This window comes from Phascolarctos cinereus, unplaced genomic scaffold, assembly GCF_003287225.1.
Source record: "Phascolarctos cinereus isolate Bilbo 61053 unplaced genomic scaffold, phaCin_HiC Scaffold_5;HRSCAF=322, whole genome shotgun sequence".
Lineage (NCBI taxonomy): Eukaryota > Metazoa > Chordata > Mammalia > Diprotodontia > Phascolarctidae > Phascolarctos > Phascolarctos cinereus.
The window spans coordinates 351,694,003-351,706,386 of record NW_027555958.1 but is presented as its reverse complement, the minus strand read 5'-3'; the positions used below and the strand labels follow the sequence as shown (position 1 = coordinate 351,706,386).

The following is a 12,384-nucleotide window of genomic DNA, read 5'->3' as shown; positions in this document are numbered from 1 at the left end:
GCTCTAAGACTATATATAAATTGCACTAAAAGTGCTGAACTACTTTTGTAGTTCAAGCTTAGTCAAAGAAAAAAAAAAGAGGTAACAAGACCATTCAAAACAAAACATACACACACACTCCCCCATAAAACAACACCTGGTAATTATTTTGATTACAGAACCACTAGATTGCAGGATCTCAAAAGTTCACAGAAGCTTAAAGGTTGTCTAGCCCAATTTGTACTAAAACAAGAATTCTACTTTGTAACATACCTGAGAAGTCAACTCATAAAGCCTTTGAATGAAGACCTTTATTGAGAAGGAAATACTCCCTCCTAAGGCAACCCATTCCACTCTTGAAGAGCTCTAATTGTTAAGAGATGTTTGCTTACTTTAAGCCTAAATTTGTTTCTGAAACTTCCATCTGTTGCCCCTTGTTCTACTCTCTTAGGCCAAGCAAGAGTCTCAATTCCCCTTTCTTATGATAGTTCTTCAAATAATTGAATAAGATATCACCCTCCTCTGGTTTTTCTCTGCTCCAGACTAAATAAGTCCAGGTTCTTCAACTAGGCCTTATATGCCATAATGGAAAGGCCCTTCATCAACTTGGCTGAACTTCTTTGGATGGTCTCTGGGTAATCAACCTCCTTTCTCAAATGTGGTGTTGATAACTGAATACAATAGATGATCTGCAGCCAAACCAGGGCCAGAGCAGGATTACTGCTCTTAGTAATCAACCAATAAACAAACATTAAGCAATTACCTTGTGTCAGGCACTAGGAACACAAATAAAAAATAAAGAAAGAAATAATCCCTACTCTCAATGAACATGTTTACATTCTATGCCATTCAATGCAAACTACTTCCATATAGCTAGTTTTTACAGAATCCATACGTGTGTATGACAGTACATTTATATATTTAAATGCATATTACTAGATTTGACCCAATGCTCTAACCTGTTCAATCAATTCTTATTTGTCGCAGCATTACTGTCATCTGGCTCACCATTCTCAATCTAGTGCAGTAGTTTATAAACATTTTGGTCTCAAGATCCTTTTGGACCCTACAAAAATTGAGAACTGCCCCCAAATGACTTTTGTTTATACAGGTTATAGCTATCAATACTTATTATATTAGAAATTTAAATGTTTTAATAGTATAATAAAAATTTTGACCTTGAGGGTCTCAGGTACTCCCAAGTACTCCACTTTTAAGAGCTACTGCTTTAGTGCATAAAAATAGAATGAAACTATAGCAATTGTTCTATGAAAATCTTAGCAATTTTTTTAAACAACTGGAGGAACTTCTACAACTATGGAATTTTAGGGCAAAATGATAAAAGGTAACAGTTTAGACATTTTATTTTACTTTTGGGGGGGCAGCCAGGTGGTGCAGTGGATAGAGCACTGGCCCTGGATTCAGGAGGACCTGAGTTCAAATCTGGCCTCAGACACATAACACTTACTAGTTGTGTGACCTTGGGCAAGTCACTTAACCCCATTGCCTAGCCCCCCCCGAACAATTTATTTTACTTTTTGCAGTTAACTTACTAAATATTAGATTATATGTTAATTCAAGTTTTGGAAAATTCTTTAAATAATTTCTCTCAGGGGCAGCTAGGTGGTGCAGTGGATAGAGCACCAGCCCTGAAGTCAGGAGGACCTGAATTCAAATCCGGCCTCAGACCAAACACTTGACACTTACTAGCTGTGTGACCCTGGGCAAGTCACTTAACCCCCCCCCCCCAAAAAAAATTAAAAAATAAATAATTTCTGTCTTCATTGTTCTTATCTATGTCAATATCACGAATTCCATGAAGTTATTGTTGAATCAGGAAGAAGCTTTATTAACAACATGGGAAGGCCAGGAGAGCATACATGTGAGAGCACATGTAGCAACAAATACACACCTTTTTATTCCCTATTCATCCTTTGAATTTCCTTCCCATTTCCCCATTTGTTGGGTACTGTAGAGGTTACAGCCTATCCGAAGCACCTAATTTCCCCATGTGAGTCTCCACCCCTAATTACATCTCCCACTCCCCACAATTCAGTGACACCCTTCCTCCTTCCCTGGGAACATCCATTTTTATGTTTATCTATACCAGTTCTGAAGAACTGGCTTTCCCTGGTCAGTCTATTCACCACTAAGAGTGATTTCTTATTCTAATATAACTCACTTTGTTCAGGTTCCATCTAGCCCCCAGACTGCACTCCTTTCTACTAGACTTTTTATGGAAAAAGTAGAACCTTTTTTCTCCCCATCATAACTTTCAGGTAACCCAACCATTCTTAATATTGTCTCTCTCTCTCTGATCTGGTCTCTAAATCAGTTGTTCTTCTAATGAGCTATTTCAGTCTCTTCTATTTTTTCATTCTTTTGATTATGTTTTATTATTTCTTGGTGTCTTACAACATTAGCTTCCCTTGCCAAATTCTAGTCTTTAAGGTGTTATTTTCTTCCTTAAGTTTTTAAATCTCATTTTTCCAATTTGTTGACTTTTTTTTCATAATGTTCTTGATTTTTTTGTATTGTTCTTATTTTTTTCCCCTAATTTTTCCTCAGCTTCTCAATTTCTTCATAAGATCTTCCAAGAACTCTTTTTGGGCATGTAACAATTTCACATTTTTCTTTGAAGTGGGAATGGCTTAACTTTCTATCTTCTTCTGAGCATGAACCCAGATTTCCTCTATCCCCATAATAGCTACCTTTGGTCAGATTCTTTCTCTCATTCGTGTGTGTGTGTGTGTGTGTGTGTGTGTGTGTGTGTGTGTCTGTCTGTCTGTCTGTCTGTCTGTGTCTGTGATTTTCTTATTCTTATAGTCAATTCTAGTCCCAAGGTGTGGAGGATGATGCCTCCAAGGCTGGCACTCCCAGCTACACTGTCACTGCAAATGCTCTTGTTCCTGTCAGTCCCTTTCCTGGCTGCAAACTTCATCTCACCCCTCTGCCCTGGAACCAAAACCAGGCATTTGACTCTCCTGCTAATGCTGACAGCCAGCAGGGTCCCTGCTTCTCTGCTACTGCATTCCTCACTAATCCTCACCCACCTGGGTCTGGTGTCCCACAACAGTGGAGGGTCCTTCAATCCTCCCCTGCTCAGCTATCCCACCACCACACTGTGAAGTGAAATTTCCTGAATCCCAGTTGCCTCCAGGGCTTGTTGTTTGTTAATTTAGGGGAGTCTACCTGGAGGTGTTTGTGATGAGGTATAGATTCTAGGGGTGCTGGGACTCAGAAATGAAAGACACATGGATCCTGCCCGAACGAATTCAACCCAAGTCTTCTTTCAGCCAAAGACAAAGTTTTATTAGAGATAAACTATACAAGCCAGCCTCTTAAGGAATCTGAACATTAGTGATGGCCATAAGGATGAGCAGACATGAGGAAATCTCAGTGTTTAAATGGGGGCCAGGATGGATCTTATATATACCCAAGTACTTTTGGGTGACTGGAGGAAGAGCTGGAAGAAAGATCCTGAAGCTGGGGTGAGTTTAGGGAGAATTCTAATGGGAGTATCTAGGAGGTTGAAAGGGATCATCAAGGAATAGACTATGGAGGGCTAAAGTCCATTAGGATAACAAAGAACTGGAAGATAGGGAAGGAAGAGGTTAAGACTTCATTAGGGTATCAAAGACTAGGCTTCATTAGAGTTTCAAAGGGAGATTGGGCCTAGGAGAAGGGAGAGTGAGTTGATCAGAATAAGAAATAAAGAAGGGCCAGTTGGGTGGAGCATAGCCTGGGGCAACACTTTGAGACCAAGTAGATGAGTGAGGTCAAAGAAAGTTTAAGGGTCTTCTGGGGCCCACTAACAAATTGGACCCAAATTCTTTTTGGGGTGAGGGTCAAAGGTCTTGGCTTGGGGCTCATACCCCATCATTTGCACTTTAATCCTAAAGTGGTGAGGTCTTTGCTAAAATCATCCCAAGTTGTCTTAGGAGGACAAACTGCTTTTAATTATTTCTGCCACTTAAAGTTCACTTTGAGGCTATGAAAAATGATTTTTCTTAGTAATCACTATCTTGGAAACTCAGAACTTCCCCATCCCCCTTTCCCTCTGAGTTCAGTCCTTCTACAGAAGGACTTCAAGATGTAATCTAAGTAAGTCTATTCCTGCTCATTATGTTGACTAGAGGGGTCTGGGAGAATGGTGATTCCTCCTTATAGACAAGACAGGTGATATGGAAATTGATGTCTCTTTGACCAGGATTGAGTGACCTGTGTCACATACTGAAAGATTCTCATTTTAATATGATCCACCTCCCAGAGTTGATTGGCATCCCTTAGGAACACCTACTCTTCCAAGGGCATATAAGGCTGTACCCCCAAAACCCAAATTGAGCTAATTCTGAACTGGCCCCCTTAGGGGTAACCCAGTTTTGTACTAAACTCCCATACAATGCATGTCAAGCCAGCTTGAGAGAAATTAAACTGTGAACACACGCACCCCAATTTCACTTGTCTCTTTCTTACAGCTGACTGTGTTTCAAAATTGGGGGGTTGGGGGGGGTTCACAAGGCAGTATTTTCTATTTTGTGGGAAAAATTTGAAGAGCCTGGTATTTGTCTTATGTCTTATTCTGCCATCTTCCAAAACTTCAGTTTCTTAAAAAATAAAAAATGCTATGGGAGAACAGGAGAAAAGAAATGGAGGGGAGAGAGTGGGATAAGGTTGTTAAAGGAAAGGTGAGGGGTTTCAACAAAGAAAGAGAAAAGAAATGATTCCCATAAAGAACATTTCCATGAGAGAAGCAATAAATGTCTGATAGAAGAGAAAGTTGCCTTATAATGCATGGGGTTTTATTTGAGAAAAGGGTGAAATTGCACATTAGGGAATCAACTTTTCTAAAAAATGGTTACACCTCACTGGACAGTAACCCAGCCAAAGAGAAACCACATAAATCCTCTCATGTAGGCAATAGCCATAATTTTAAGGTAGATATAGAACATAAGATAATGATGGGGTTGAGATCTGGATCCCTGAAAGGAAAAACTCTGGACTTTTCCACATGGCCAAATCTTTGGATTTCACCTGAGGCTATCATCCCATCAACTGGTCTTCTGTTGTCACCTATGCCCAATCTCCCAATTCTGTTACTCTTAACCTAGCCTAGCCCTCCACTGTCTTACCTCCTTATGGCCTCTGGCCACTTCCCACCATTAATCCTATTTAGGCTCCATTCTCCCTTGGTCATGTAGTCCAGATCCCTGCAGACTACTTGGCCACTCATAGATCCCTCCCATAGTCTTTCTGTATATAAGGTCCATCTTGTCTCTGTTGAGATGCTCAGATTCCTTAAGAACCTAGATAATAGCTCACAAATGATCAGATTCCTTAAGAGTCTGGCCAATATGGTGGATTTTTAATAAGCCTTTAATAAGCCTTGAAAGAAGGCTTGGCTCAAATTCATTTGGGCAGGACCCTCATGTTGTGATTTTGGGGTCCCAGCACCCCTAAACCTCATCAATGGGATAACATGACTTTGAATGGGATGTCCCAGTGAAGACTTCTCAGTGTGATTAAGGTAATGAGTTCAGAAGGTAGTGTGAGAAATGAACTGTCAGAAGTGAAGGCTCCTCAAAGGGTCAAATAATTCTTGATTATTACTTTCAAAATCCTCCCCCTCTCAGACCCTGTTTTTAAGCACTTAACAGAAAGAATAAGCCCTGCCCCACCCCCAACCTGAGCCATCTGTCCTTGGCTTCAGGCCTCTCTCCTTGTCTTTGAATTTCACACCTGGAATGTAAGCCTCACCTCCCAGTTAAGAGGATAGGAAGAAACTTTCAAGCTTAGAATGTAAGCCCACCTCCAGTTAAGGGGGTAAGGAATAGTGGTGGGTGGAGACTTGTTTGTGTGGTGGGCAGAGATTTGCTTTTATAAGGCAGCCCCTGTTACTCGGTTTCTCTCTCTCCACCTGTATCAAAGGAGCAGACAGCCATCTCATGAGATTGTAATAAAGGTAACCTTTGCTTTCCACCTTGAGAAGTCTCTGAGTTTAATTTGGGTTGGGGTCACTGTCCCACACAGCTTCAAGAATAGACTGATGATGGCAGGGACAGATCTAAGGACAGGACCTGATAATTTGGAAAAGAGAAAGCTCCTATCACATAACACTATTTTCATCAGACATGTTCTTCAGGGACTGACATTTTTAAGAGACAGATACAGCATAAACCAACAAGAAGAAGACTGAATCACAGCTTCAAAGTCAATACCAACAACAAGAAAAGGGGGAACTCATTTTTGGAACTTCATAAGTTCTAGCTTCTGAAAAATGGTAACAGAGAGGGGAAAAATGTGGAACATGTAAAAATTGAGTCCATGAATTAAGAAATAAAATTCAGCATAAACTTTTAAGGGAAAAAAAATAATGAAGAGGAAAAAGCAAAGGAAAACTTCCTGGAAAAGAGTAATGCAAAAGGTAATGATGCAAAATAAAGGATAAAATGAAAAACAGAAGAAAGGAAAGAGTTTGAACTCCTTCCTTAACCAGGCACGGAAGGGGAAGGAACCAAAAGGGTAAACACAGATAAGTAAGAAGAAATGAAGTAAATTAACAATCTAAATTGCTCATTCAAAGAAAGAGAGAAGTAGGCAAGTTCAAATGTAAGACAGCAGAGAGTTTCTGGGAACAGATTAATATCAAAGTAGTATAAGCAAGACCAATAATAGCGTTGAGGTCTAGGGGTGCTGGGAACCCCCCAAAAGGGTTCAATAGCCAGAGATGCAGATCTTGCCTCAAATGAATCCCACCCAAGTCTTCTTTCAGCCAAAGATAAGGTTTTTAGAATACTGGTCAGGGTGGGCGAGACTCTAATCATCTGTCTCTTGGTAGATAAGATTAACTCTTTCTATAGGAAAAAAGATCTGTGGGAAGATCTGGCCTGGAGTGGACTGTAGTCTGGGGTGAGTGGGAGGCAACAAGAAGAGCTGGGTGGCCCAGGCAAATGTCAAGGACCTGGGCTAGGTGGAAGGAGTATAGAAGGAATTAAGGGGTGGGAAGTGACCTAGGGCCATCCAGACAATGAAGGGCTGGGATAGGTTAGAAGTAAGAGAGAATTGGAGGTTTGGGCGTAGGCCACAAAGAAAGGCCAGTTGAGAGGATTATAGTCTCAGGTGAACTTCAGAGACTGGAGATGTGGGAGAGTTCAGGGGAAGGGTTGCCAGGGCCTATACCCTATCATTAGCATCATCCCCTTAAGGAAAAAAAAAAAAGTACTGACTTAAAAGAGGAAGGAATTGCAACAAGCTTCTCTGATAAAAGTCTCATTTCAAAGATATAAAAGAAACAGATGTAGAATGAGACATATTTTTGGACAGGGCCATTATGGGAATTTGTTTTCCTTTATTATGCATATTTTTATAATGGTTTTGTTTTTCCTTTCCCATGGTAGGAGTGGGGGAGAAAGAAAAGAAGGGAAGGAAGAGAAAATAAAATGTTCTTAGTTGAAAACATTAAGACCAAAGAAATAGAAGCACTATCACAAATGATCAGATTCCTTAAGAGTCTGGCCAATATGGCGGATCTTTAATAAGCCTTTAATAAGCCTTGAAAGAAGGCTTGGATCAAATTCATTTGGGCAGGACCCTCATGTTGTGATTTTGGGGTCCCAGCACCCCTAAACCTCTAGACCTCATCAATGGGAACCCCCCAAAAGGGTTCAATAGCCAGAGATGCAGATCTTGCCTCAAATGAATTCCACCCAAGTCTTCTAGAAAGTAAGAGAGAATTGAAGGTTTGGGCATAGGCTACAAAGAAAGGCCAGTTGAGAGGATTATAGTCTTAGGTGAACTTCAGAGACTGGAGATGTGGGAGAGTTCAGGGAAAGTGTTGCCAGGGCCTATACCCTATCATTAGCATCATCTCCTTAAGGAAAAAAAAAAGTACTGACTTAAAAGAGGAAGGAATTGCAATCTTGACTTCAAGTATGAATGAATTAAACAATTCAATAAAAGAACCTGAGAGAATGAATAAACAATCTACTGCATAGCAAATACTTAAACTGTAAATAAACCTAGAGAGTGAAAATGAAAGGATGAAAGATGATTTCATGAGGTCTCCCAGAGACATCAAGAGAAAGATAATAGAAAGAAATGCCAATTACAACAACAAAATATCTCAAAAATTTTGGCCATTAATCCACCAACACACACATAGAGACAACTAAAGGAAGAACTAATAAGTAATGAGCTATCCAATGTAAATGGCTAGAATGAATCAAGATAGTAAAAAAATGTCAATACTATTTATAGATTTAATACCAAATAAATCAAACTACCAACAATTTACCTTTAAGATTAGAAACTCAATATGAGTGGATTAACCTTTTTCTAACTGACCCCAAAGCACCTAAGAAAAGTGGACAGAAGTTATAGAAATATAGATTTAAAGAACAATTTCCTAATCATTAGAGCTATCAAAAATGAAGTGAGTTGCCTCAGGAGTTAGTGGATTCTCCTTCACCAATATTTAAAAAAAAAAAAAGGGTGTCTAGGTGACCATTGTTAGGGATGCTGAATCTTTTTTGTTCAGGTGTTGGTTCTATTCAGTTTTTGAAATCTGGATTTTGTGTTATAAGCATATAATCATAATATCCATGCCTCAATAAATAAATAGGCAAAAGACACTCATTTCTATAAAGAAGATGAATCAGAACAGCTAGGATACTGTCTTATGTCGAACAAAATGGCAATATCATTTAAAATTATAAAATTCAATATGTGGGAATGTGAGGAAAAGGCAAGCTATTATACTCCTTAAAGAGGTAAAAACTTGTGTAATATTTCAGTAAATCAATTTTTAAATTAAGAATTTTTAAATTACATGCCTTTAATCCAGTAATTCAATTACTAGGGCCATAGCCTAAGGACATTTTCAAAAGGAAAGAGGCCCATCTATTAAAAAAAAATACTCAAAACATTTTCTATCAATTAAAGCCAAATGGAAATAAATTATATATAATGCAACTGGGAAATGGCTGAATAAACTTTGTATATTAACAAAGTTAAATATTAGGGATAGGTACTGGACCAGAATTTTACTGGTATAGAAAAATCCATGATGAGAAAAATCCTTATATTAATGCAGACTGACACCTGACATTGTAGCAGAGATGTCAAAATCAAAGAAGGGCCATTAAAACATACATCAAGATCCCTGAAGCCTGCATATTGACTTTAAAAACTGAACATATTTATATATTTCTTTTTTTTAGTAATATAGCAACACATTAAAATCAGATAAGAACCACATTTTAATTTGGTTCAGGATTCCACAACTCAGGAATGTTGGTGAGCTGCATGCAGTGTGTTTGACAGTTCTAGCCTAGACCAGTGAGAGATTAAGGAACCTGCCCAGGGACACAAACCAGTATGTGACAGGGGCCACATGGGGTGAGACTTGAACCTAGATCTTCTTGGCTCTGAGGGTAGTTCTCTATCGCTATGCCATACCGCCACCATGATGGAATTAAGGATACTATAAAAATGACAAATAGGAGAATTACAAGAAACACAGAAAGACCATAGTAACGTAAAGAAAACAAAATCAGAAAACACATCATACTGATTATGACTATAAGAAAATTTATAATAAAATCTGCCAACGACACAGGAAAAGGAGAGATAAAAGGGTATAAAAGCAAATAAGAATTATTTTATTTAAATTTTTATAAAATTTTTGTGTAATGAACAAAAGTTATGAGTTTTTCTTACATGTCGGATTTCATTCCTTACTCTGTTGGTTTTATTTTGAAAATGACTATTAAGTTTGAAACACAAAAAATTTTAGAAAAATGGCTTTACAGGTAAACTCTATTATAAGAAACAGTTTCCAAAAAGGATTTGTAAAGCACATAGGTAAAGAAAAAAGGTTTCAATGGAAACCTGTGAGACAAATTTTTTCCAAATATACATACTGTTCCATCTTCCATGAGTTTCAAGCAAGAACCAAAATCCGCTAACCGAATGTGACCATTCACATCCATCAGAATATTGTCAGGCTTGATATCCCTGCAAAAAGAAATGCATTAAAGTTTTAGATGAGGAAAAATAAACACAAGATGTCATTTAATAAGATTATTCTTTAACTGCCTCTTCTAATTTCTAAAGGAAATTTCTAAAGGATCTCTCTAGACTCACTAAGAAATTACTTTTTAGTTACCTGTCAGCTGAAATCATTCTTTCCCAACAAGAGAGTAATATATTTCTGGCTCTCTTGTGGACCAGGAATATAAGATAATCTGACTAGAGTTCTCCCATCTACCTCTGATGTGCAACAGCCTTTTGTATGGCTACCAGAAGCTGAAGAAAGGTGTAGTAATTCTATATTTGCATAGTTCTTTATGTTGCTAGGTCTAGGACATTAAAAAGTGGCATCTTATACCTTTTCAAGAGTTTCTGATAGCAATTCTAAATCTGTAAACACACAAGTTATTTTAGCATGGGGGTAACAATAATCTCTATATGGGTTAAATTATGGTCATCTCTAGCTCACATTCCCTTGATACTGATGTTAGAAACATTCTCACTAAATTTAGAACTATGTTAGGCCTATATTTAAACATATATTTAAAAAAAGAATGGTAATTCCCAAAATATTTCGAAGGTACAGCAAGAAGGTAAGAATGTGATTCAGTGTATGTTTGGAGTTTTCATCGTCACTAATAAAACAGCACACAGATTAGTTCTCTCATCTTGAGTTATACTAATGCTTAAAAAGATCTTCCATTTTACCACCAAAAAATTAATTGCTTCAAAATAAAACAATACAATGAAATATCCATGCTACTATAACTCCATGAGCTAATCTCTTCAGAATGGTTACTTTGCTTCTGCTGTTGCCACCACTTTCCAAAATTAATGAAGGCTTTGGATGAGCTGTGGAACAGCAGCAGACTCCATGATCTCACTCCTTCCAACAGTACAGATGGCAATTCAACCATACCTTTCCACTCTGTGCAACTCTTGCTCATCTCTCCTTCCCATAATTCTTCAAGAAGGGTCCACCCAAAGTATAGAGTATTTTTCTCTACATTTGCATCAATACAAATGCTTCTGTTCTCATTACATGACCAAACCACTTTGTTTTCTAAGCCATATATCAATATGTCACAAATTCTAGGGAAGATTTAGATTTGGAATTTTCAGAGGAAATTATTAAGTGTAGTAAATGAAAATCTCCATAATGAGTTAGATAGCATGGCAGAATTTTATTATAAGAAAAGTGTCTACAAAGATAAATCTCATACTAGTAAAATGATACTTTAAGTCACAAAATAAAAGAGGCCTTAAAAAGTGCAATAAAAATACCACAAGCTATTTTACAAGCAAACCTTTTTAAAAAAAAGTAAAAAGATTAAGCATGTCTAGCTATTCTTATTTCTTTTGAAGTAGAAAAATAAGACTTTTAAGTTCAACTGTTTTGTAGTAAAATTGCCAAATGCTGTAGGCAACAAGGAGAGACATGATCCCCATGTTATCGTGAGTCCCTATGATATATCTAATCTCCATAGAGATTATTTTTGAGTGAGGTGGGCAGCTCCTAAAAGCATCCTATTAATCTGTCAGCTAAAACTGTTCTACTACTCTTCCCCTAACATAGTATGCCTAATCTGAAGAAAGAGAGCTAGACAACTGCTGCTTCAGAGCTCACTCAAAGTCTTTATTTACTTTGGAAAGTGGTTGCGGCAGCGGCAGGTGTGATTTACAGAGAAGGAAAGTAACCATTCAGAAAAGAGTTTAATTAAGAGAAAGGGTCTGTGATGATTTATGTTTTCAATGCAGGTCCAACCTAAATAACTCTAAAGTTTAAAAAAAAAACAAATCATTTTGAAGGGCACAGATAAAATTTGCTACTACACGTAAAATTCAATTATACAAAAATATCATTACAATAACTACAAGAAAAAGATCAAATCTCAGGCTATAATGTGTCCAATGAATATGAAATCTGATCAATAGATAATTCCTCCAATGATGCAGATCATAAACCATCCACAGAAATGGCATGTTGCAACTGGAAAGGCACTGTATTTGGAAACAGAAGACTTAGGTTCAAACTCTGACCATGTAAAAAATATACAACAACTGAACATATATGAACACATTCTAGTTTCAATTCTACCACTAATGAGCTAAATGACCTTGGATGAATTACCCACCCTCTGTAAGATTCACATTTTTTAATCTATAAAATTAATAATACTGTACTATATTAAATTTGATTTACTGAACACCTATGTGACAGACACAAAAAAGTATACTGATCTAATGGATTCTGGCTCTAAAATTATCTCAATCCAGAAAGCTGTAAAAATAGGATTTGACCAGTAATTTTTTTTAAGGCAATTGGGGTTAAGTGATTTGCCCAGAGTCACATAGCTTGTAAGTGTCAAGTGTTTG

At 37.6% G+C, this 12,384-nt stretch overlaps 1 protein-coding gene across 6 annotated transcripts in view; it reads right to left on the bottom strand.

Annotated features, from left to right (window-relative positions):
- Positions 1–12,384, bottom strand: part of CDC42BPA (CDC42 binding protein kinase alpha) — a 430,427-nt gene that overhangs the window by 179,132 nt on the left and 238,911 nt on the right. For all 6 annotated transcript variants that reach the window (XM_020982125.2, XM_020982131.2, XM_020982126.2 and 3 more), the window contains exon 6: positions 9,900–9,993. In XM_020982125.2, the coding sequence (XP_020837784.1) occupies positions 9,900–9,993 (94 nt within the window). The remainder of the gene's footprint in view (positions 1–9,899; positions 9,994–12,384) is intronic.